General features: G+C 47.5%; 1 protein-coding gene across 6 annotated transcripts in view; it reads left to right on the forward strand.

Moving 5' to 3' along the window:
• Positions 1–27,076, forward strand: part of TMEM40 (transmembrane protein 40) — a 58,851-nt gene that overhangs the window by 17,208 nt on the left and 14,567 nt on the right. For 4 of the 6 annotated variants that reach the window (XM_064591976.1, XM_064591969.1, XM_064591988.1 and 1 more), the window contains exons 2-3: positions 22,517–22,597; positions 23,267–23,416. In XM_064591976.1, coding sequence (XP_064448046.1) covers positions 22,517–22,597; positions 23,267–23,416 — 231 coding nt within the window. Of the gene's footprint in view, positions 1–6,637; positions 6,772–7,484; positions 7,558–22,516; positions 22,598–23,266; positions 23,417–27,076 lie in introns of those variants that run through there. The other 2 variants (XM_064591978.1, XM_064591993.1) reach the window with 2 other exon arrangements.

Consider the following 27,076-nt stretch of genomic DNA (forward strand, 5'->3'; position numbering starts at 1 on the left):
CATCCTTTCTCTCTTCCCTCCTTTCCTTTCCATTTTTTCTTTCTGTCAGGGAGGTTACCTCACCTCCCCACTTACAGAGATTGTTGAACCCCTCCTAGAGAACACGACTGTATTTGTGGGTCAGACAACACAGGGACGGGTTCACAGTTCACAGCTGGAGGTTCCACGACAGTGTTTCTAGCTGGGAGTCTCCTGGTGTCCGGTGTCCGATTGCTAAATGCTTCCATACTGGGTTTAAACAAAGACACGGAAGCCACAGTCCAGACACTATTGAAGAACAGAACTTCTCTGATGCTGTGGAATGTGGGTCCAGTGACACACCTCATTCTTAAAGACTTTTGTGATGGAAACTTCAAACATACACAGAAGTAGAATGGGTTGTATAATGAACTCCCACCTACAAATCACCCAGCTTCCGCTCTTATCAACATTAGCCAATTGTGAGTCCTCTCTCCCCTGCCCACATTTTCCCCATTGCTGGAATGCTTGAAAGCGCACCCCAGACACAGTGTCATGTCACTAGTAATCACTTCACTCTGTATCACCAACAGATCACATTGTTTTTACATAACTGACTGTGCTATCATCACACCTAACAAAAATAACAATGGACCTTAAATAATCTAATATTAAAGCCACATTCAGATTTCCCAGATTGTGTCAAAAGATGTCTATTTGCAACTAGTTTCTTAGAAAAGCATATTATCATCCTCATTCTACAAATAGGGAAACTGAGCCTACCCTCCCCCAAAGTCACAGAGTTAGTAAATGACAGATCTGTTTTATATCAAAGACATTGTCCTGGATCTTCATCCTGTGCTGCTGACTCAAAGTTTCAAAAGCCCTAAGAAAAAGAGAAAGAGAGAGAGACTGAGAGAGAAAGGAAGGAGAGAGGAAGGTGGGAGGGAGGGAGGGAGGAAGGGAGGGAGGGAGGAAGGGAGGGAGGGAGGGGAGGAGGAAGGAAGGTGGGAGGGAGGGGAGGAGGGAGGGGAGGAGAAAGCAAGGCGGGAGGGTGGTCAGGAGGGAAGGGAGGAGAGAGGAAGGCGGGAGGGAGGGGAGGAGGGAAGGGAGGGAGGAAGGGAGGAAGGAAGCCAGGAGGGAGGAGAGGAGGGAGAGAAGGGAAGGAGGAAGGTGGGAGGGAGGGGAGGAGGGAGGGAAGGAGGAAGGTGGGAGGGAGGGGAGGAGGGAGGGGAAGAGGGAGGAAGGCAGGAGGGAGGGAAGGAGGAAGGTGGGAGGGAGGGGAGGAGGCAGGGGAGGAGGTAGGGGAGGAGGGAGGGTGGAGGGAGGAAGGAGGGGGAAAGAGCAGCCACTGTCATCTGGAAGCTGGCCATGTGCTCACAGTTGGGCTGTGCTAGTCTCTGCCAAGACATGAGCAATTTCATGGAACACCAACCTCAGATAAGGTCCCTCTGGGACCCTGATAGAGACAAAGCAAGGCCACTTCAAATTGTGTCTCAGTCGGGATGAACAAGGTCCCTGTGCCACCCACTAAATGCCAATCAGCCACTGTAAAAAAAGATTATGGCAGTTTCTTAATATACTAAACATGTAATTACCATATAACCTGATAATTGCACTCATGGGCATTTATTCCCAGAGGGATGAAAATTTATTTCAATGCAAAAGCCTGTATATGAATGTTTGTAACAGCTTTATTCATAACAGAACTGGAAACAACCAAGTGTCCTTTGGTGGGTGAATGGCTCAGCAATAAAAAAGGAACAAGCTATTGATACAACAACCTGAATGAATCTAACAGAGAAGTATGCAGAATGAAAGAAGCTAATCCCCAAAGGTCATAAACTATATGGTTCCCTTTATATAACATTCTTTTTTTTTTTTTTAAAGATTTATTTATTTATTTGAGAGAGAGAGTACATGAGTGGGGGAGGGTCAGAGGGAGAAGCAGGCTCCTCGCTGAGCAGGGAGCCCGATGCGGGACTCGATCCCGGGACTCCAGGATCATGACCTGAGCCGAAGGCAGTCGCTTAACCAACTGAGCCACCCAGGCGCCCTATATAACATTCTTGAAATGATGAAATTATAGAAATGGAGAAGAGATTAGTGGTTGCCAGAGATCAGGGAGGGGAAAAATGAGAAGAAGAGTGGGTGTGGCTCTCAGAGGGCCGCTTGAGGGATCCTGATAGTGATGGAGATGTTCTGTATTTTAACAGGATCACTGTCAATATCCCGGTTGTGAAATTGTCCTGTAGTTTTTCAAGATGTTCCCATTGAGGGAAGCTAGATAAAGGTCATATGAGATCTCTGTATTATGTCTTAAAACTGCCTGTGATTATCTCAAATAAATAATTATCTCAAATATATTATACATTATAAAAAGTTTCATTTAAAAAACATGGTCAAACAGAGGTAGTTTTTGTTGTTGTTTGAAGTTTTTTTAATTTATTTGAGAGAGAGAGAGAATGAGCAGTGGGGAGGGACAGAGGGGGAGAGAGAGAGAGAGAGAGAAACAGACTCCCCACCAAGCAGAGAGCCTGATGCGGGGCTCAATCCCAGGACCTTGGGATCATGACCTGAGCCGAAGGCAGCCACTTCACCGACTGAGCCACCCAGGGGTCCCTCTTTATTAATTTTTTAAATTTAACTTTGGTCCTCGTCCTTTAAAGTAGGCATAGGGATCCTGGCATCTGAGAGTTAGAGGCGCTATCAGGGTCAGCAGGTTCAACCTCTGCCTTCAGCCAAAGCTGGTTTTCATCCTGCCCATTTTACAGGCAGAACAACTGAGGCCCAGAGGCCAACATGAATCACGCTTAATCTGGATTTAGGAATATTTTAAACTCCATCTCATATAGCATCAGCTGCAGCTGTTGTTTCTCAAAGACTATGGAGTTGCAAAGATTCCAGTCTAGGCCAGAGGCTAGCTCTTCGAATGTGGATTTCAATGACATATACAGGGGCTTCTAACCCAGAAGTTTAGGTTGGGGTTTCTGCACGGAGCAGTGGGAAAAGTCCCAACTTTGCAGTCAGGGAAACCGGGCTTCGAATCCTGACCCAGCCACTTTCTGGTTAGTTATCTGACCTGGAGCAAATCATTTCAGTCTCTGACCCTCAATTTTCCATCCATGAAATGGGGCCAATGCCCCCTGATTTAGAGAATCCATTTAATAAATGTTTCAAGGTGATTAAAACAGGCCCCATCCTCACAGACATCTGTTTGGTGACTAAGTAAAAATTCATATAGAGAACCAGGCTCCTAGGTGTGCATAGTAGAAGCACATTTTCCCCCCTACACCTGCATGGCATAACTCTCAGACCTAACAAGTCCCTGGGGAGTTCCCATCTGCATGAGGAATCCCAGTGGCCCCATCACCAGAATGCCGAAGCGTAGAGCAGGCTGACTGTGTGCAGGCATGCTTCCAAACACTTTATACCAATAACGTCACCAGGGATAGGTGCTGCCATCTCCCCATTCTGATGGATGTGGAGACGGAGGCCAAGCTCTTTGTTACCTCCAGAGTGCACGTGCTTGCTGAGTCAGGTGGGCCCCCAGCTGGCAGTCCTGGAATGCAGGGAAGCCGGATGCCATGCTCAGCTGCTGAGTCGGCTTCCCCAGGGTTGTCAGCTGTGCCCACAGGACAGTGGGAGTTTGTCTCATGAATCCCCACCCCCCCCTACATACACACATAGGGCAGTGAGGTCACCTTGGGAGGGAGCTAAGCTGGGGCCTCCAGTACACCTCTGGCAGCCCTGTCCGCAGCCCTGGCCATCTGCCCATGTTGGAGAGATAGGAAATGCCCTGACGTTGTGCCTCTATCCTGTGTCAGGTCCGTACAACCTGGTGCTACAGGTGAGACGGGAAGTAAACTCATTTGCTCAGAGATGGGAAGTACCTGTGCCTGGGATTAGAACGCAAACAGAAAGTGAAGGGGGGGGGTCTTTCTGAGCACTTACTATATGCCAATCATTGAAACCTTTAAATAATACGAAGTATTATTTAGTCCAGTGATTCTTGAACAAGCATCTGAAGCATCTCGGGGGTTTGTTAAATACAAATTATGGGTCCCACTTCCAGAGTTGCTCGTTCAGTAGGACTGGGATGGAACCTGAGAATTTGCATTTCTAAAAGGTTTTCAGGTGATGCTGAGGCTGCTGGTCCAGGGACCACATTTTGAAAGTAACTAATCAGTTCAATTTCCTTTCCCCTGGTTAATGGTGGTCTTCAACTTTCTTCTTACATAACTCCTGGGACGGAGGACTCATTGCCTATTCTGTCAACCTATTCCATTTCTGGATTGTTCTTACTGTAAAGACAGGAATTTTGTGTGTGTGCTTGTGTTGAGAAGAGAACTAATTCTATTGGCCCTTCCCTGTAGCCCATTCTTTCTGCCTCTGGATTACACAGTCTCATCAGACAGGCGCAGCTAGAAGGGAGAGGAGACCTGTAATCAGACTGAGGGTCTCCCTCATCCTCCCAGGCCATCAACCAAGCCCTGCCTGTTCTACCTTCTAAATCAGGGCTGTCCAACAGGAATATATTGTAAGCTCTATGTACCTACAAACATTTTTAAATTTTCCAGTAATTACATTAAAAATAGCAAAAAGAAGCAGGTGGAACTAATTTTAATAACATATTTTCTTTAACCCAGTGTACCCAAAATATTATCTTTTTAACGAGTAATACCAAAATTATTAATGAGCTATTGCGTATTCTTGTTTTTCATAGCAAGTTTTGGGTGTCTTTTACACTTAACAGCGCATCTCAATTCTGACCAGCCACATTACGAGGACTCCATAGCCACACTGTACCAAACAGTGCAGTGACCCTGTCCCTAGTCCTTATCTCCCCTGTCATGGCTCGTGCTCACCTGAATGCCTGCCCCTCACAGCCTCACCAATCCACAACATGGCAGCCAAATTGTTGTCTAAAATGTAGTAGATTTGATCATGTCCCTCTTGTGTGGCTCCCCATCGCTCTCAGGATAATACCCGGCCTCCGAGGTCTGGCTCCCAAGGCCCTGTGCCTCTCGCTTTCCCTTCTCCCCTCCTCCAGGCCCCACTCTCCTGCTGCACTGAGTTATTTCCAGATCCTCAGCACAAGCAGGGCCTCTTCCTCCTAACCCTTTGCACTCCCGGTTCCCCTGCCCGGAATGCCCTTGCAATGCTTCTTCAGCTTCCCTTTCAGGTCATTCATTCAGTCAACAAAATCTACTGAGCACCTACTGTGTGTCAGACACCAGCCTAGGTTCCTGGAGCGAACAATACATGAGGAGGAAATACACATAACAAAAAACATATAGTATGTCAGTTGACGAACAATAAAGCGGGATGACAGGGAAAGGTGGTGCTGGCGGTTACTACTTTGTACCGGGTGGTCAGGTAAGGCCTCTTGGAGAAGGTGACATTTGAGTAGAGACCTGAAGAAGTGAGGAAAGGAACCAGCAGGCTATTGGGGGAAAAGCATTCTAGGCAGAGGGAACAGCGAGTGCAAAGGCCCCGGGGGTGGAACCTAACTGGAGGGCTTGGGGCACATTCCAGTGTAGCTGGGCAGAGTGAGAGAGGAAGTCATTGGAATTAAGGTCAGAGAGAGCAAGAGGTGGGTCCCAGATGGTGGAGGGCTATGTAAGACCTTGAGTTTTATCCTGAGTGAGGTGGGAGCCCTGGGAGGGACATGAGTTGTCTTGGGTTTTAACCAGATCCCTCTGGTTGCCATGATTAGGACAGCGGCTGGGCTGAGGGCAGGAGCAGACAGACTAGTGGCATATTTTTTAATGCTATTTTAATAAAATTAGTTCCACCTGCTTCTTTTTGCTATTTCATGTTGGCTGGACCAGGGTGGTTGCCATGAGGTGGAGAGAATAGCCTGGCTTTGGGATACGTTGAAGGTGGGGCCAACAGGGTTTTCCAGATATGTCAGATACAGAGTATGAAAGAGCCAAGAGTCAAGGATGACTCCGAGATTTTGGCCTGAGCTTAGGATCCAAATGACTCCTCTTCCAGAAAGCCCTCCTGGGAACCCATAGCTCCCTGGGCCTTGCCCTCATGGGGCCTGTCATGGCCTGTCTCTAGCTGGCCTGGGCGCTTCCCAAGGCAGTGTAGGACTTGCTTACTATCCTACTTCCAAAGTGTTTGATAAGTGAGTAAGAAGCAGAGGCAGGCTGAGCTGGGGTTATTCTTGGACCCACTGTAGGAGGTCAGTCCCCACCCCTCACCCCCTTGGGACCTGTGTTTTCCTGTCTGCACAAGGCAATGGATATTCTAGCCTTTGCCCAGTTTCCTCACCAGAAGAGGGCACTGCCAGTCCCATTCACAGGAGTCCCCCAGTCCTCTGAGCCCTGGGCCTCCGGTCCTGCCGCCTGCCCAACCTCACCCCTTGGGAAAGCATTGCGTTGGCCCACACAGCTGGGTCCTGAGTCAGTCTCACCAATGAGGTGGGATCTGGGATACACCCCACCTCCTCCCTGCACCAGCCAAGGGCAGGGCAACTACCCCCTGCATCACCGTGCCCTGAGTCAGCAGTCATGGCCATGACCAGGGGGTGGGTCTGGGGGTTTAGGGGCCCCATCTGCTGTGCCTGGGGTGTCATGAGGAAGCCTCAAGTCAGACAGGAAGTCCTGGGGCCCGATAGCACCAGCAGGAAGGAATGCCACCCTGGTGAACTGAGTGCGGCCCAGGGCAACTCATGCCCCGCCCCCTCCCTGTCACGGGGGTGTGGCCTGGCCTCTCCCACCGCCCTCTTCCCCTGCCCAGCCTGGCATTGGCACAGTCCACACAAGGCTCTCCTGGCAGCCAACACGGGCCTCCAGACCACAGGTAATGGGACACACGTGCTGGGTGAGGGGCGGGGTGGAGGGTTAATTTTTAGGAGAACAGGCTCTTCCACCGGCCTGAGATTTTGTGGTTCCTAGGTGGACCTGGATTTGAATCCCAGCTCTGCACCTTCCCAGCTGGGTGAGCACCTCAGTCTCCATCTCTGGAGGTATCAGGGGAGGATGACAAATATTCACCTCCCTGGGTTGTTTTGAGGCTTCAGCCAGCCCATGTCTGGTCACAGCAGGTGACCAACTCCTGTTTCTGTCGCTAACTTGCTGCGGGACCTTCCGAAAAACCTTTGATGGCTCTGAGCCTCAGTTTCCCCATGAAGGGCCAAACTCGATCTCTGAAGTCTTCGTCCATTCTGCCCTTGTGGGACCAAACACTTGGGAGGACGAAGGTGTTTCCCCCCAAAACAACCCAGTCTCTGTGCTTTGACCAGCAAGTGAAGGCAGCTGCCCTCCGGACACCCCCTCCGAAGGCGCCCTAGGCTCTCTGGGCCAGGCCTGGTAGACTCGAGAAGATGAGGAGGCCAGTCGTCTCCTCTGCCTTGGGCTCAAAGGCACCTTTGGGGAGAAAATGCTGGAAATGCTGAACAGGCAGAGCCGGGCCTTGGGGGAGGGGAGCCCTGCTGCCTGTCAGAGGCTCACCCGGTGGCGTGGCCTGGAAGGGAGCTCCGCCCCCCAGCCCCGCCCCCAGCATCAGGAGCCCCCTCAGCTCCGAGGGAGCATCCCAGCCCCTCTCCTCGGAGGCGGCCTTCAGGCCTCCAGCCAATCCGTGTTTTTGGTAAGGGGGACAAAAGATGATGGTCATGTGCTTATTATTTTATACTGCTTTCTTTAGAAACTGCCAGAAAAGTTGAATCAGGCGTGTGTGTTACGGGGAGCTGTGGCGAGGGACGTGTGCGGTGTTTGGTTTGGGGTCCAAACCAAGCAGATCTATAAATAATGGGACCTCTCCTGTCTCCGAAACCCGTGGACCCGGGGGCTAGCGTAGCCCTCTGAAACGCCTCTAAACCTGTGCTTTGAAATCCCCTCCAGGCCACCGTCCTAGAGCGCTCTCTCCCCCGCGCTGGCGAGGTGGCCTCATCCTTTTTTTTTTTCAATAACAACTTTATTGAGATATCATTGACATGCCACCGAATTCTCACTTTTAAAGTGTACAAGTCAGTGTCTTTTAGTATATTCACAGAGTCATGCAACCGTCACCACTATCGAATTTAGAATTTAGAATTATCATCCCCAAGTAAACCCCAGACCCTTTAGCAGTCACCCCCCACTTCCTCCTTCCCCTGGCAACCACTAATCTACGTTGTGGATTATCTCTATGGATTTGCTTATTCTGGATATGTTATATCAATGGAATCATGTAATAGGTGCTCCTTCCTGACTGGCTTTGTTGTTTTTTTTTTTTTGCACTTAGCATCATGCTTTCAAGGTTTGTCCATGCTGTAGCATGTCACCAGCGCTTCATCCCTCTTTCTGGCTGAATGGTGTTGTATAATTGTATCACGTTTTGTTTATCCGTTCATCAGTTGATGGACCCTTGGGTTGTTTCCACTTTGTGGCTGTTATGAATAAAGCTGATGTGGACATTCACGTGAGAGTTTTTATGTGGACTTAGGTTTTCAGTTCTCTTGGATGTATACCTAAGGAGTGGACTTGCAGGGTCATATGGTGAATCTATGTTTGACATTTAGAGAAGTCACTAAGCATTCCCCAAGGGGCTGTACCATTCTGCAGTCCCACCAACTATACATGAAGCCTCCCAATTTTCCACATCCTTGTTAGCACATGTTATTTTCTGGATTTCTTATTGTAGCCATCCTAGAGGGTATGAAGTGGTATCTCATTGTGGGTTTGTTTTGTGTTCTTTTTAAAGTTTTCGTTATTTAAATAATCTCTACACCCAACATAGGGCTCAAACTCATGACCCCGAGATCAAGAGTCGTATGCTCTTCCGACTGAGCCAGCCAGGTGCCCCTCTCATTGTGCTTTTGATTTGCATTTCTCTTAATAAATAGATGTCGAGCATCGTTCCAGGTGCTACTGACCACTTCTTCAGAGAAATGCCTATTCAAATCCTTTGACCATTTTAAAGTTAGGTTCGCATTTTATTGCTGAGTTGTAGGCATGTCTGTTTCTCCAGGGGAGGATTCTGAGGCTCTGAGAATGAATGTGGTGTGCAGTGATCCCAGTCAGTGGAAGGTAGTGGTGGGAACTTAATCCAGGTTTGTCTGACATTCAAGATGCAGCAAGCTCCTTCTCTTGCATTGGACACCTCCTTTCTGGTTTTTACTGTTGCCAAATTACATGTGTGGGGGGGTGGTGGGGAGACAGGAGAAAAAGATGGAAAAGAGAGAGGAGACAAAGAAACTTAGGTGACAGAATGAGAAAGGAGCCTGGACTGGCTCTGGCTGTTTATTTTTTATTGGTTTTTTTTTTTTTTTAAGATTCTATTTATTTATTCATGAGAGACAGAGAGAGAGGCAGGGTTCCCACAGAGCGGGGAGCCCAATGCAGGACTCGATCCCAGGACCCTGGGATCATGACCTGAGCCGAAGGCAGACGCTTAACCATCTGAGCCACCCAAGTACCCTGGCTCTGGCTATTTAAATAGGCACCTACCTTAGAGAATCTGAGCTGGGGAAAACCTTTTAAGAGCTCTTGGTTTGGGGCGCCTGGGTGGCTCAGTCGTTAAGCGTCTGCCTTCGGCTCAGGTCATGATCTCAGGGTCCTGGGATCGAGCCCCGCATTGGGCTCCCTGCTCAGCGGGAAGCCTGCTTCTCCCGCTCCCACTCCCCCTGCTTGTGTTCCCTCTCTCGCTGTTTCTCTCTTTGTCAAATGAATATAACCTTAAAAAAAAAAAAAAGAGCTTTTGGTTTCTTCCCATTAATCTTGATATGTTGTTGGGGAGGGGCTCAACAATTTTTACTAGGGGGCACACTCCCCCCTAGTTTTTCTTAGTTCCTAAATCTGAAACAAATCTGATTCAACCCTGAAACCCAAACAGGGAGCAGCATCCCCTAGTGTCTAGCTGGGTCTGAGGATCTGGAGCAGTGGTTGCCACACTTTCTTTTTTTTTTTTTTTTGGAGGGGGGGTGGTGCGGGCAGGGACAGAGGGAAAAGGAGAGAGAGAATCCCAGGTAGGCTCCACACACAGCACAGAGCCTGACCCAGGGCTCAATCCTGTGACCCTGAGATCACCACCTGAGCCGAAATCGAATCAGATGCGCAACCCACTGAGCCACCCAGGTGCCCTGTCACACTTTTCGATTGCACAGGCTTCTCAAGAAAAATGCTTTAGGCACTCCTAACAGATGCATATTTATAGATTTAGAAATGATATACAAGTACTGTGATGATTAGCTAATGTCTAAAGGCCCAATATACACTCAGTGTGAATTTAATTACCAAAATAGTGGATGGAAGTCCACATACCAAGTAGTTTTCCTATTATTATTTCAGTAAGCAATACCGTGTGTATGAGATCCCATTCATTGTTTTCAACGTGGTAAGGTGGCTGATGAAGGTCTTGAGTGAGGAGCAGCCAGGGGTCTGTCCCGCACTTTTCCTGCTCTCGCTTGCACTTTCTGGATTAGAGTTATCTCCATCTGTGGTTTCTTTGCAGGGCCTCTTTGAATCCACTTGTCTACTCTGTAGGGGCTGATTCAGTTAAAATGCATTGTTTGATCCTCAAATCCACCCAACCTGGCACCAGTGTACTGCAATATACGGCCGTACAATATATAGGCTGAATGTAGAGAAATGAAAGACAGGGTCGCAGCAGACCTATTGTGGGGCTTCCCACTGGCCTTGGGAACCGCACTTAGTAGGCATGACATTCAGTATCTGACATATAGCCAAGGGTGCCCATCAGGGTTGAACTATATACTGTTAGCTGTTTTTAGTTAAAAATTAAGTAGAAACAGATGGACTAATATGTCCCTCCTGTACTTTGGAGATTATAATTTGGGAGCCTGGTAGGTTCTGAGCTAAGGACATCTAACCCAACCTCTGCCACCCCTCATGGCAGGGTGCCCATGACCATCCAAAGCAGTTCTCTAAAGAATTTTAGAAAATTATTTTGTATATTGAGCTGGCATCTGCTCTAGTGACATCCCAAGGTCCTGACCTCTGGAGCTCGTAGCCCCACGTGGTCCCTCTGTCCTGCAGGAAGCCCTGCAGATACCTGGGGCCTGTGACCAAGTCTGTCCACGCAGTGCTTATCCCTAGGCTTAGTGCCCTGCTCCTCCAGCTACACACATCCCCTGGATTATCACATCCCCTGGATTATCTCTGTTTGTCCAGACCTTATTCTGTTCAGAACCCAGGATTGAACCTAGGATGGGAGATGGTGAGATATGGGTCACCTTCTTCACTGTAGACTCTGTCCTTCTGTTAATATGACCTAAGGCTGTGTTAGCTTTGCTCTGTAGCTCTATCACCTTGTTGGCTCATATTACACTTTAACAAACAATGGTTATGCACCTACTATGTGCTGGACACCAAGTTAGATGCTTGTGCTAACATTTACTTACCTTTCAGAGGGTCTTTTAAAACTCCTAGGTCTCTGTATGAACGGCCTCCAAGCTGGGTTCACCCATCCTCTTTCTGCACAGACTTGATTTCGTCCCTTTTTAACTTCTAGGTTCAGCCTAGGTGCCACCCTGCACTGCTCAGAGGCAACCTTAGGCCCTGGCTGCTTTGTTGGGTGTGCTGTGGCCAAAGGGCTCATGTAGATTCATAACGGGTCCATCTGGCTTGTGGTCCGCTAGCTGGGCAGCGTGGGTTGTTATCCCGCCATTAAACTGCCTGATGGTGGAGGAGGTGGAAACTGAGGCATTTTCCTTCTTTCCCTCTGTGAGGTTCCCCTCATGCTTGACTTCAGACTCAGATTTGAGTTCATATCTAGACGCCTTGCTGTGTGACCTTGGGCAAGTCCCTTTCCCTTTCTGGGCCTCAGTTTTGGTCTCCAGGTTACAACTCTGTGGAATTGTAACCAGGAGAAAGGGAGAGACCGCCAAACCTGGGGAGCTGGGGGTTGGGGTGGGGTGGGGGTGAGGTGAGCCTGGGACAGGAAGGGGGAGAATGTTGAAGAAGAAGGGATGTGAACAAGTAATATAAAGGAGAGAAGGAGATGCTAAAGAAACTTTGCCAGGCTAGCATTTCTCTAAACTCTTAAATTCAGTACTTTATGACTTCTTTTTATGAAGCACTTTATCTAAGCCAGTGGCTAGAATATAGTAGAGAGTAAGAAAAACATGATTCCTCTCCCCAGGGAGCTCAGGAGTAAGGTCCTTTTCATCTCAATCCTCACAGCAACCCTGCAAGACAATGACACTAATCCTCATTTTACAGACAAAGGAAATTGAGGCTCAGAGAGATAAAGTGATTTACCCAACGTCACAGAGCTGGGAAGCAAAGTGATAAAGCACATCTTGAGTGGGCTCTGTCATACCCCATTGCCGCAGTGACTTAATCAAGATACCTCTCAGTATAATGTCCTGGCAAATGACATAATAATTTTACGATGTACTTTCCTATCCACAACCCCATATGCATTCCAAAATGTGAATAATAGAGTGACATTATTTTGTCTTGTAAATGAAAATAAAAACCTAGAAGGGGGAAGTGATGTGCCTGAGGGCCCAGGGTGGGTTGGAAGCAGGGCCAGGACTAGGCTCTTGGTCTCATGACAGCTGACTCAGTTTCCTCCCCACCCCGTACATGCCCCAGGATGCTGAGAGGATTTACCAGCCACACCTTGGGATCCCAAAGTTGATTAAAAGACCATTTCTGTTCCATGCGCCTGGCTTCCGAGGGTCTGTTTCTTTCTTTCTTTTTTTTTTTTTTAAAGATTTTATTTATTTATTCATGAGAGACAGAGAGAGAGAGGCAGAGGGAGAAGCAGGCTCCCAAGGAGCAGAGAGCCCGATGCGGGACTCGATCCCAGGACCCTGGGATCATGACCTGAGCCGAAGGCAGACGCTTAACCATCTGAGCCACTCAGGCACCCCGAGGGTCTGTTTCTGATTCCTTCCCCTCCCTAGCTATCCTGATGGAGGGATAGAAGAACTCCGGATCTGGGAATTGGCACTGTCCAAAATGGGCAGCAGTGGTGCCCAGGCCTGGACTCCGGAATAGAAAGGCTGACCTGGAGAATGTCAGGGATTGAAGCTGGTGGCATTTCCCAAAGCTGCGCCAAAGTATACTGAACCATATTCTGGGGGAAAGGACTGTGCTCTTGCATGGTTTGGGGAAGGGTTGGGATAGGGTGAAAGAGCTTTCTCTCCTGCAGGCCTTTTCAGAGCCTTTAACACGTAATCACACATTTTGGAGCTCCGAGATGGGAGCTATGGAAACAGTGTTGCACAAACTTCTTTGAACACAAAATCTCCTTTTTTCTTGGAGTATTTCAACAGCCTGCTGTTCCCCACAAGATACTATATGCATCTTATTATTAGAACATGCTGTTCTGGGCCTTTCTGCAGGTCACATCAACCCCGAGTCCCAAAATTCTTTGCTGACTGGATGAATCAGGAAGACATTAACTGGAGGGGAGCGCTAGTTTCCTAGAAAGTCAAAGCTGAAAGAACCTTACAGAGGGCAGCCCAGCTTCTACATATGGAGTAACTGAAGCCCAGGGCAATCCAGCAATGTGTTTGGAGGGCGAGGCCAGAGGCAGGCAGGGAGATGACTTTAACACTCTGGGAGAGGTTCTGGTGGTCTGAGTGGACCACACTCTGCCTAGCATATGTTGCCTTTGTTAACAATGCACACTTCCTTGGGCCACAGCCTAACCCTAACTTTGCTCCTAACACCAGCCACCTGAGTGGAAGCCTCCAAAGGAGAGAGTCCTGGGAATCTGCCCTGTCAACAGTTCTCCCAGGGAAATTGATTATTAGCCAAACTGGGGAGACACTGAGGATGGGCAAGGAGAGGGGATACTCTCATTTATTAAGTGCCAGTATTCTGGGCTTGTTATGGGCACAATATCATTTAATCCCGACAACACTCTTGGGGACATATATATTAATACCCCACTTTATAGATGGGAAACTAGGCTGAGAAGAGCCATCTAAGGGACAGGGATAAGAACACAGTTACAACCAACTCCAAAGCCCTCAGTCCCCTTATCAGATCTCTTGGGAAGGAGGCAGTGGGAACAGAAAAGCCAGGCCCTCTTGAAGGGAAAATGGGACAAGCTTGGGCTTTGGCTGGCTGGGGAGGAAGGAGCCAGGGCATCCTTCCTATCTTTGGAGTTTGGGGGCCCAGGAGCATGGTGGAGTCAGAGAGGGAACCTGGTTTAAGAAGGAAGATGTTCAGCCTTTGCAGGGCTCCAGACTGTGGCAGGCACTGGGGTTAGAGACTGTGGCAGCCCGAATAATGGCCCCCAAAGAGGTTTGCATCCTAATCTCTGGAAACTGACTAAGTAAGGTTTCATGGCAAAGGATAATTAACATTGCAGATGGAAGTAAGGTTGCTCATCAGCTGACCTTAACACAGGGAGATGATCCTCAATGACCTGGGTGGGCTCAATATCACAATGACACAAGGGTCCTTAAAAGTGGAAGAGGGATGGGGCACCCGGCTGGCTTAGTCAGTAGAGCATGCGACTCTTGATCGTGGGGTAGTAAGTTCGAGCCTCACATTGGGTGTAAAGATTTTTTTTTTTTTAAGAGTTTATTTATTTATTTGACAGAGAGAGACACAGTGAGAGAGGGAACACAAGCAGGGGGAGTGGGAGAGGTAGAAGCAGGCTTCCCGCTGAGCAAGGAGCCCGATGTGGGACTCGATCCCAGGACCCTGGGACCATGACCTGAGCCGAAGGCAGACGCTTAATGACTGAGCCACCCAGGCATCCTAAAGATTAACAAAGGGGGAAAAAAGGAGAAAAAAGGAGAAAGAGTGGAAGAGGGAGGCAGGAGAGGTCAGAATAGTGTAAGGTGAGGATTGACCTGACATTCTTGGCTTTGCAGAGGCAAAAAGGCACCACAAACCAAGGTCTGTGGGTGGCTTCTAGGAGCTGGACAAAGCAAGGAAATTAAGGGGACGGGGTGGTGGGGGGAGGGTTGGAGAGGTAGCTGCAGCAGCAGGGGTAACAGCAAGGAAATGGATTTTCCCCCTAGAGCTTCCAGAGAGGAATGCAGTCCTGCTGACCCCAGTGAGACCTGAGTTAGACGTCTCACCTACAGAACTGTGAGAGGCTAAATTTGTGTTGTGTCACAAGTCAGATTCCCAAGAGGGAGAGGCTGATGGTCTAACCTGGGTACAGGGCAGTGACCGCTTGTCCTGGAGCTGTGTCGGCCAGGCCAGGATACATTTGAAATTAGGCTTTATGCCTGTTTGGGGTGGCTTGGGAAGCCAAAGGAGATTCTGGAGGGCTTTGGTATAGCCACCGGAAGAAGGGGCTTCCATCCCAGGTAGGCAAAAACAACCAGCATCCACCCTCAGTCAGCTCTGTTCTCTGCACAACTGCTCTTCTGCTTCTAATTCCCCCAACCCCGTTACTGTCCTGGGCCTGTTTAACTTCGCTGGCTCTGTGTTCGAGGCTCACAGGCGCAATGTTAGCAGTCTACCTACAGGGAAAGGGCCGGTCACCTGACATTCAAGGCCCAGGATGATTTTCCCCAACCTCACGGGCTTCCTACCCCTTCAACTGCCTGCCACCCACTTCCTCTAGTAAACCTTTATCCCATTCGCCTTTTGCCACCTGTTGAAATCCACTTCAGTCCCCTCCTCCAAGGTGGGCAACAAGGAAGGATAAGCAGCTCCTGAATCAAGAGTCAGGGCTCTGGAAGTCAGCCTTGCCCCAGAGTTGCCTTAATACCTTGTGCAAGTTCCTCTCCATTTCTGGGTCTTAGTTTCCCCGTTTATAAAATAGGACAAGAATCCCCACTCTGCCTCCCTCCTGGTGCACATGAGGATCAAGTGAGCTGGGCAGGGAAAGCACTGTGAGCTTGATGTCCCCTAGTATCCCTCCCACCCTGGGCCCAGGCCCTTGTGACAGCAGGAGCTTAGGAAATGTGGGCTGAACTGAAGGGGAAATCCAGTTTAGCAAGACCTGTGGGTACAGAGGCCCTGGCCCCACCAGTGACTCAGCAGGGCTGGGCCTTTGGGAGAAAAGTGTTAGAAACTCAGGCATTCCATTTCCTTGTAGGATCAGTCTCAGATTTGGGGTGGGGTGCGGGGAAGGGCAGAGCACCTGCGAGAGGGGATTTTAGGGACCTCTAACCAGGGTCAGGGAATGGGGCTTCTCTGCTGGGGCAGGGGTTGGATTCGAGTCCACCTGTCAGCTGGGAGACTTGAACAAGTCACCCGTCTATCTGACTCTCAGCTTCTTGCTGCATAAAGTAAGACTTGCATTCATGAAATAAGATCTTGGGGAACATGCCTTGTTCTCTTTCCTCTTTCTGCTTTCTTCACTTCTCCTGTCTCAACGCCCCATGGTCCATCTTGCTTCAGCGGAGGTCACACGCTGTGCACTGGAGTTTCGGAAGCCCGTCCCAGAAATCCCTCGGCCAGTGCCTGACACAGTGCCATCCGTGCTGCCCTTTTGAGTTAAGCATTGCCCTGCGTGCCGATCCTTGAACTTTAATTTCTTCTTGAATCCACTTATCCTTTCTTAGAACAGAAATGTGGTCCGGGGCGCCTAGGTGGCTCAGTTGGTTAAGCGACTGCCTTCGGCTCAGGTCATGATCCTGGAGTCCCTGGATCGAGTCCCGCATTGGGCTCCCTGCTCAGCAGGGAGTCTGCTTCTCCCTCTGACCCTCCCCGCTCTCATGTGCTCTCTCTCTCAAAAAAATAAATAAAATCTTTAAAAAAAAAGAAAAGAAATGTGGGTGGAGGAGGGGTGGGGCAAGGACATTAAAAGGAGAAATAGGGCTGCCTCAGGTCCCACCTCCATGATAGTTCCATTTCCCTCGCCCCTGACGGAGGAGCTGAGCAAGTGCCTGGGGCAGCTGCCCTGGCCGTGAGGACGCGGCTCAGCGCTCCACCTCCACGGAGGGCACGGAGGGCACGGAGGGCACGGAGGGCTGACTACAAGCCAAGTCAGCATCATTTGCATAGCACTCCCATGACTTCGTGGCTTCATTGCTGGTGCTAATGACAGGGGCCTGAGGAGAGCTGACAGCTGCACTCCTTCCTGTCTCCCAACGTGGACTAAGCCACTCCCTTTGCTCAACCACTTACTAGCTACGGCCCTGGGAAAGTTTCTTACTCTCCCTGTGCCATCTAGAAAGTGGGCACAACTCTGGTGAGCCGTCACAGAGTGGTGGTGAGGAATACGTGAGATGACACCTGTAAGGGGCTTAGAGGGTGGCCTGGCAGCTGGGAAGTACTTGGTTGTCATCGTCATCATCATCATCATCATCATTTTTGCTTTTTTGCCGGGCCCCGTGCAGGGGTCAGTCTTAGTCTGTCCCCGAGCTGGGTTCAGGCTCTAGTGGAGGAGACACACCCCGCCGAGCCCTGAGCAGAGATCTGTGTGTGACCAAGAACAGTGGCCCTAGAGTTGTGCAACAAGGTGCCCTACCCTGAGGAAGAAGAGTCAGACACAAAGCAGAATTGACGAGGCTTAGGAGAGCGGTATGCCCGGGGACAAGGCGGGGATGCCCTTTGGGCCTCCCCCCAATCTCTTCCTTCTTTAGAATTGCCTCCTGCAACTGTTTCCCATGTGGGATGTGGCCCCTTGCCTCTATGCCTTTGCACATTGTCCCCTCTGGCCCTTCTAAACTCACCCCAGCATTCCTTCCTTCAGGAACTTTCCCTGACTGACCCTGTTCTGATTTGGCTCCTGGGTTCCCATAGCCCCCTGGTCTACCATGAAATTCCTTGAGGACAGGGATGCAACTTGCTCACCATGTTGCCCAGTTCTAGCACACAGTGGGTGCTCAATTAACAGATGTAATGTAGGAGAGGGAAAGTGTGTATCAAAAGTCCTGACTATAAAGTTTTATTTTTCTCAAATAACAAGAAAGCAGGCAGCTGCTGGCAAGGGCTCGGCAGCTCAACAACGTCTCCGCATTTGCTTTGGCTTTTCCTCATGGTCACAAGGTGGCCACTGTTGCTCCTGCCATCACATTCATGTTCAAGGAAGGAAGGAGAGGCAAGACACATCACCAGCACTGTTGGCTTCTTTTGTCAGGAGAAGAAAAACCCTTCCCAGAACCCCAGCCAACTTCAGCTACAAGGGAGGCTGACAAAACAAGTATCTAACTGGAGCTGGAAGAACAAAATTGCAGTTTCATTAGCAAGAAAGAAGGGCAGGGGTGCTGGGGGAAGGAGGATTAAGGGAGTAGGGTAAGGAGGGTGGGGATTGGCTAGGCAACTAGCACAGGGCTTCATTAAGGAGGTGGCATTTGAGCTGTGCCTTCAAGGTCAGATACAATTTTGACAATAAGAAAGAATGGCCTAGGGGCGCCTGGGGGGCTCAGTCGTTAAGCGTCTGCCTTCCGCTCGGGTCATGATCTCAGGGTCCTGGGATTGAGCCCCGCATTGGGCTCCCTGCTCAGCAGGAAGCCTTTTTCTCCCTCTCCCACTCCCCCTGCTTGTGTTCCCTTTCTCACTGTGTCTCTCTCTATCAAATAAATAAATAAAATCTTAAAAAAAAAAATAAAGAATGGTCTAGGTCTGGAGGCCTGAAATCATCTCCTCTGGCATTTATTCCACACCTGCTCTATACCAAGCATTGTTCTAAGTGCTTTACATGTTTTAATACATGCCATTTTAACAACACTATGAGATAAGCACTATTATTGTCCCCATATTACAGATGAGGAAACTGAGACAGCAAGAGGTTAAGTAATTTGCTCAAGATCCCACAACCAGGAGTGTTAGATAGGATCCAAGCCTAGATGGTCCACCTCTGAGGCACAAGGAAGGCTATTACCTTGCCAAGGTCTTGGTAGATTAAGAGTAGATTCTGTACCAAAAGCAAACAAACAAACATACAAAAAACCCAAACTCATAGATACAGAGAATGGATTGGTGGTTGCCAGAGGTCGGGGTGGGGGATGGCCAAAATGGGCAGTCAAAAGGTACAAACTTCCAGTAATAAAAGAAATAAGTCATGGGAATGTAATGTACAACATGGTGACTATAGTTACTAATATGGTATTGCAGGGGGTGCCTGGGTGGCTCAGTCAGTTAAATGTCCAACTCTTGGTTTTGGCTGGGGTCATGATCTCAGGGTCGTGGAATTGAGCCCTGTGCAGGGCTCCGGGCTCAGCGTGGAGTCTGCTGGAGATTCTCTCTCTCTCCCTTTGCTTCTGCCCCTTCCCCTGCTCACGCATGTGCACATGCACGCATTCTCTCTAAAATAAATAAATAAGGTTTTTTTTTTTTTTAAGATTTTATTTATTTATTTGACAGAGAGAGACCAGCAAGAGAGGGAACACAAGCAGGGGAAGTGGGAGAGGGAGAAGCAGGCTTCCCGCTGAGCAGGGAGCCCAATGTGGGGCTCGATCCCAGGACCCTGGGATCATGACCTGAGCCGAAGGTAGATGCTTAACGACTGAGCCACCCAGGCGCCCCATAAATAAGTATTTTTATTTATTTAATTTTGAGAGAGAGAGAGAGAGAGAGCATGAGTGGGGGGAAGGGGCAGAGAGAGAAACAGACTCCCCCCTGAGCAGGGAGCTTGATGTGGGACTCAATCCCAGGACCCTGGGATCATTACCTGAGCCAAAGGCAGATGCTTAACTGACTGAGCCACCATTGCCCAATAAATAAATCTTTAAAAATAATAATAATAAGGTATTCCATATTTGAAAAGTTGCTAAAAGAATAGATCTTAAAAGTTCTCATCATAAGAAAAAGAATTTGTAACTACATAGGGGAACAGGTGGGAACTAGACTTATTGTGATCATTTCACAATGTAGAGAAATATTGAATCCTTATGTTACACACCTGAAACAAATATAATATTATATGCCAATTACATCGCAATAAAAAATTTTAATACAATTAAATTTTTGTAAAAAGAGTAGATTCTCTAGACCAGTGGTTCTCAAGTAGGGGTGTTTTTCGCCCCCAGGGGACATTTGGTAATGTCTGGAGACATTTTTGATCGTCACAAGTGGCTGGGGGATGCCACTGGCATTGAGTGGGAGGCTTGACACCTCACAATGCATACAATGGCAAAGAGTCATTGGTCCCAAATGCCAGGAGTGTTGCAGTTGAGAACCCTAATCTAAACTAATCAGAGTAGTGAAGCTATTCCCTCTCCCAGTTGAGGACTTAGACTCAGAGCTGAGAGAAGAAATAGGGGAGACTTTTATTTTATTTATTTATTTTTAAAGATTTTATTTATTTATTTGAAAGAGAGAGAATGAGAGAGAGCACATGAGAGGGGGGAGGGTCAGAGGGAGAAGCAGACTCCCTGCCCAGCAGGGAGCCCGACGCGGGACTCGATCCCGGGACTCCAGGATCATGACCTGAGCCAAAGGCAGTCGCTCAACCAACTGAGCCACCCAGGCGCCCTAGGGGAGACTTTTAAATGAAGCCTGTGCAACTCAGTTATGTTGCTGTAACAAATAGACCAAATCACGGTGCGCAAATAAGAGAGAGCACGTAGCTGATCAGAAGCAGGTTCAGGTGGTCAGGCAGCTCTGTGCGTGAGGCCTGGCAAGACTTAAATTTCCTTTAGACTTCTTGCTCAGGAATTCCCTGGGTTATTAGCTTGTTTTGCATGATTGAGGTAGTTCACCGCCCCCACCCCACCCCGGACGAGTCTGGGAATCTGCCGCTCCAGCAAACACAAAAGGAGGAAAGAGGAAGTGGAAAAGCAAGCAGTTGATATGTCCAGAGCTGACACCAGGCTGTATCGCCTGTGAAAGCACATGGTTAAAGCTTTAGGAATTTTGGGGGCCAAAGATTGTTAAACCCAACCATATTAAATTATAGAAATGTACAATTAAATAAATTCTATTAAAAACAAAGTTAATATGTACTCAAAAGGTATCACTTCCTGATTTATTTTGCTACCTTCTGCTATTACCTAGGCACTTGAGATTTTCATACCTGGTTTATCTGTATGGTAGAAACAGCGCATGATGTGTTCTATGGCTCAGCCCTTCCCAACTTCTCACTCCACGACCTCACACTGGTAGCTTGAAATCAGCCACAGTGGGAGTGTTTACACCATAGAAATCAGTAAACTCTACAAATCTGAGCTCGATGGTTTGTTCTGTGGATTGTCTGCATTTTAGAAAGTGATCAAGAAAACACTAATAATGCAGATTGAACCTAAAAATTGCATTGCACCTGCAGCTACAGTTACATTGTGAGTAGCCGAAAAAGTTGAGAAAATACTCTTCCAGAATTTGAAAACTGATTCGATTCAGCATTGCTCATCTCACTGGCAAACTAGGACAAGAAATGCCTTAGTTGATTCACTTTTGTCTTATCCATTAAGGTGAAAGAAAACAGCAGCTAACGTTCACACTGGAAATACTCCGGTTCATCAATGATGTCAGCGACTTTTTTGCTGAATCTGGTAGTAATAAAAAAAGTATAGTAGTCTGATTTTGTGACCCTGTTATTGGTAATGGACTTACAAAAACTGATAATGAGTTTTGGGGTATATTAAACAGAATGTGGATTCTGGAGTGTCTCTGTAAAATAGGGATAATGAAATGTACCTTGCAGGGTTATTTTAAGAGTCAAATGAGACAATGTTTGGGGAAGTTTTGTTGTCTAGAAACTACAATTCAACTGTGAGGAGCCATGAATCCCAATGCCTACATGACTGGTTTGTGAGCAGGCTCAGATAAGCCCTTAGTAAAACCATGAAGGACTACACTGAGACAAGATATGGGCATATTACATTTATAAGTACTTAAGGAAAAATTATTGGCAGCTTTATTTTTTTTTAATTTTTTTAGATTTTATTTATTTATTTATTTGAGAGATTGAGAGAGTGAGCATGTTCGAAGGGAAAGGCAGAGGGAGGGGGAAAGAGAGAATCTCAAGCAGACTCCACACTGAGTTTGGACCCAAGGCGGGGCTCAATCCCATGGCCCTGAGACCCTGACCCAAGCCAAAATCAAGAGCCAGATGCTCAACTTACTGAGCCACCCAGGCGTCCCTATTGGCGATTTTATTATAACAAAAATAATACTGTTAAAAATTTAGAAAATGTAAAGTAAAAATCAGAAGCTAAAAATACCCATAATACCCCCACCCAGAGAGAACCACTATTTATATTTTGATATAGCTCCAATAACTATTAACTCAGGATCATGTGTGTTTATTTGGACCCCCACCTATGCCCTGAGACTCCTCAACAAGATCATGTCGAAGAAAGTCCCAGACATCATTTAATTTCATCATAAAAACTTCAGTATCCTTACATTTAAGGACACTTCAAATCAATATAACCTCAATATAAATATCACACCTAAAAAAATACTCTGGTGGAGGATGTTTATAATGAGAGGAGGCCATATGCGTTTGAGGCCAGAGGGCATGTTGGTTATCTCTGTTTGTACCTTCCACTCAACTGTGCTGTGAACCTCAAACTGCTCTAAAAACTAAAAATAAGTTATTAATATTATCAAAAGATGATCCACTATTCAAATTTCCCTGTGTATTCCTTTTTTTTTTTTATAAGTTGTGCTCTTGTACTTTTGAATATTGGGTGTTTGTCTTTTTCTTGTTTGTTTGCCAAGGTTTTTATATGTTAAGGGGATTAACTAAGGTGGTACTACTTACTTACTTATTATTGTTATTCCTCCAGGGAAAACCATGGAGACATCAGGACCCTCCTCCCAGACTCCAGATCATAGTCGAGTCCATGGAGAAACAGAAGATCTAGACTGTATGTTTGCCTTCTCTCACCCTCTGGGCAAAGCCACGTGGGAGGTAGAGTCCAGCAATGGGTGGAACAGAAGAAGACCTTGCTCGCCTTATGTGGCACAATGGCTCAAGTCACAGTTGAATCCTCTAGAGAAGTAATGTTTTACACACACACATTCACACACACACATGCTTGGTCCATTCTGTCCCTAGAACTTTCTAGCTTTGGGGACCTTCAGTGGCTCCCCAAATCTCAAGGGGGCTCTGGAGGCTTGGACTGGCGCTGGGGAGGGTCCTCAGAAGGCGGGAAGGTTCCTGTGCTACCCCAGATTTGGGGATGAGAAGGTTCACTTGACCAGATCATCCCTGCCCTGTAATTTAGAGTGAATCCTAAATTGACCACTATTGTATACAGTCTAGTGGCCTCTGGGCAGGATGGGGGGCTTAGAAGCCCATCTCTGGTTTCCACATTCAGAGAAATTTATGCCTTGGGCCTTCCTCGAGCCCCTGGGGCCTCTGAGAGCTTGGATCTCCTGCACCTTCCATTGGCCCTACTTGTTTGGGGAAAGTGTCCCGGAGAATCCAGTCATTCCTGGCCCCCAAGTCCAAGTAGATGCCTGGGGAAGTCTTGTTGGTCTCTGGGGTGGGAAGGGGCAAGAAACACTCATCCTTTTCTATGTGTGCCTCCCAGATGAAGAGACGGATTTCCACAAGCCAGACAGGGAGGCTGGACTCCTTTCTCATGAACAACCCAAGCAGATCAAGAGAGACAAGTCTTCTACCTCCTTCTCCTCTTCTTCCCCCTCCTCCTCTTCCTCCTCGTCATCCTCCTCTTCCTCAGGTACAGCAATATTAATATATATGTGTATATTCACAATATTATCCAAGAAAAGCATTTACATGGAAAAACAATGCCCCATAATCTCCCACCTTGATACTTTAATTCTATTTTTCCATATCCCCTTCCAGACCACATCTATCAGTACACATAACTTGTATATAGTTATAACTACCAGACAAACAATTTTGTCCTCTGTTTAAAATGTTTTGCTATCGTATCCTGGGCATTCTGACAGGTTATTCCGTAATATCTTGGCAGCTAATTTTCATGCTTACCAAAAGGTCCCTCAAGCGGCTGCATCTCATGTAAAGGAACACTGAGGTTTATCAGGAGCACTCTGGTGTTGAACTCAATGCATCTGTCTGCTCAAGCAGCCTGCCTAGGTCCAAATCCTTTTTTTGACACTCACAAGCTATGTGTCCTTGGATAAATTGCTAAACCCTATATGCCTTGGGGTCCTCATCTGGAGGTTGGGGATGATAACAGAAGTTACTACCTCATGGGATTATTGTGAGGATTACATTCTTTACACTTGTCAAGTCTTAGCACCTAGCACGTAGTAAAAGCTCTAAAAAACAAGTGTTAAGATTATCCACCAACAATGCACCCCAATGTTTATAGCAGCGATGTCTACAATAGCCAAACTGTGGAAAGAGCCCAGATGTCCATCCACAGATGAATGGATAAAGAAGATGTGGTATATATATTCAATGGAATATTATGCAGCCATCAAAAAAAAATGAAATCTTGCCATTTGCAACGACGTGGATGGAACTAGAGGGTATTATGCTAAGCGAAATAAGTCAGTCAGAGAAAGATAATTATCATATGATCTCACTGATATGAGGAATTTGAGAAACAAGACAGAGGATCATAGGGGAAGAGAGGGAAAAATGAAACAAGACAAAACCAGAGAGGGAGACAAACCATAAGAGACTCTAAATCTCAGGAAACAAACTGAGGTGGTTGCTGGAGTAGAGGGGGGGTGGGAGGGATGGGATGGCTGGGTGATGGACATTGGGGAGGGTATGTGCTATGGTGAGCACTGTGAATTGTGTAAGACTGATGAATCACAGACCTGTACCCCTGAAACAAATAACATATTATATGTTAATAAAAAAAAAAAGAAAAAAAGATTACCCTCCAACCTTCCACCAGTTTACCATGCTCATAAGCAACCTTGCTCAAAGGTTTTTACTTTTTGAATTTTTGGCACAAATTGTGTCCTCGGGATCAATTCCCCACAAGTTCTTCAGTGGGTTAACAGGAAATGAATATCTCCCATTGGGCCTTGATTACAAATCGCCATATTATTCTCTGATAGAAAGCAGAATGTCCTTTCATTTTTATTCTCTTAATTCAAAATGTTAGGCGGAATGGATAGCACCAGCAGCGTCGTGCCTGGCATTTATTGAGCACTTACTATGGGCCATGGACCGTTCCAAGTACTTTACATGTAATAACTAAGTTCGTTCTCATAGAGACCCATTGAGGAAAGTGCTATTATTATTCCCATTTTACAGGTGAAGAAACTGAGGCACGGGGAGGCTGAATGACCTGCTGTCAGAGGTCTCAGTAACCAACTCGGGATCCCTGGAGGTCTTTCCTGGGCTGGGGAGCCTAAGGGGCGGGCTTGGTCTACTCCTCCACCAGAATGCCTGCACTAAGATCTGCTTTATGGAGTGGGCTTCGGCCTGAGGTTTTATTTGGGGGAAGAATTCTCAGGCTAAATCCTAAAAAATGCTTGCAAAGCCCTGGCCTCACATCCTCACGTTACAAATGATGAGACTGAGGCTCAAGACTACAAAATCTATGCTTATTTCTCCAGACAGAGGAGAGTGAGTGATTGGTGGGTCCAGTGGGTTTATTTGTAGTCCTCATGGGACTGCCCTTATTATTTTTTTCTTTTAAAGATTTTATTTATTTCTTTGAGAGAGAGAGGGAGAGACAGAGAGCTCGAGCAGGGGGAGGGGCAGAGGAAGAGACAGAAGCAGACCCCCCTGCTGATCAGGGAGCCTAATATGGGGCTTGATCCCAGGACTCTGGGATCATGACTCAAGCCAAAGGCAGACGCTTAACCGACGGAGCCACCCAGGTACCCTGCCACTGCCCTTATTAAAAAGTACAATTGACCCTTGAACAACATGGGGTCTAGGGACCCTGACTCCCCACGCAGTTGAAAATCTGCATATAACTTTTGACTCCCCCCAAACTTAACTACTAAAGCCTTCTGTTGACTGGAAGCCTTACCGAAAACATAAACAGTGATTGCTACATATTCTGTATCTTGTCTGTATGATATATTGTATTCTTACAATAAAGTACACTAGAAAATAAAAAGTTATTAAGAAAAGGAAGAGAAAATACATTTATAGCACAGGGAGGTGAAAAATCTGCGTGTAAGTGGACCCGTGCAGTTCAAACCCGTATTGTTCAAGAGTGGACCATATATAACCCCATCCCCTGTTAGGGTTAGCCCTGGAAGAAGAGCTTCCAGGTGCAAGGGGGCTCTTGCCTGTCCTTTTGTTTCTCCTCCCTGGGTGGGAGGTGACATTCTGTCTTCTGATTGTGGTTGACCCTCAGGGGTGCTACTCCGCCACAAATGTTCTCCCCCAAGTGTGGGTATGAGCCCCTTCCTTCAGGTCTCCACAGCACACATAGGACTACCTTTAGTCAGCAAAACAGAACACCAAGAAAAAACAACAAGAAAATCAACAGAAGCACAGAGACATACTGATATCAGGATTCCAATCTCTGATCCACAATGGGTGGCCTGCTGTTAGAACTCAGACCCTGCTCATTCTTTGGGCTTAGATGGCTCCCAAGGCCCCAAGCCTGGTTGGGTAGCTCACTGCAGCCCCAGCCCTCCTCCACACTCAGGACCCGAACTCATAGTCTAGCATTCAGTACTGCTCTCCCTACATTTCTTTTTGTTTTTACTGTATCCTATTATTTTTTAATTAAAACTTTTTATTGTGAGAGGCGCCTGGGTGGCTCAGTCAGTTGGGCGGCCAACTCTTGATTTCAGCTCAGGTCATGATCTCAGGGTCGTGAGATCAAGCCCCATGTCAGGCTCTGCGCTGAGCACAGAGCCTGCTTAAGATTTTCTCTCTCCCTCTCCCTCTGTCCCTCCCCCTGCTCATGTGCACGCTCTCTCTCTCTCTCAGCAAAACAAAACAAAACAAACTTTTTATTGTGAAAGATTACACATAGGAACACTGTAGAAAATGTGGAGTATATAAGGAAGTAGAAAGAATAAGAAGATCATTCTTTGCTCTGTCACCCAGATATAACCACTAAACACATATTAGTGTGTTTCCTTACATTTATTCAATAAATATTTATTGAGCTCCAGCTATGTGCCAGGCTCTGGGATGGATATGGGGGACACCAGCAACAAACTGACTCCTTCTGCCAGGGTTAATTTTTTAAGTAACTGAATTGAGTGCACATACAAAAGTTGTCCTCTCGGGGCGCCTGGGTGGCTCAGTCGTTAAGCGTCTGCCTTCAGCTCAGGTCATGATCCCAGGGTCCTGGGATCGAGCCCCACATTGGGCTCCCTGCTCCTTGGGAAGCCTGCTTCTCCCTCTCCCACTCCCGCTGCTTGTGTTCCCTCTCTCGCTGTATCTCTCACTGTCAAATAAATAAAATCTTTAAAAA

Source organism: Mirounga angustirostris, unplaced genomic scaffold, assembly GCF_029215605.1.
Source record: "Mirounga angustirostris isolate CCGP_5_RB_7025 unplaced genomic scaffold, mMirAng1.0.hap1 SCAF_1, whole genome shotgun sequence".
Lineage (NCBI taxonomy): Eukaryota > Metazoa > Chordata > Mammalia > Carnivora > Phocidae > Mirounga > Mirounga angustirostris.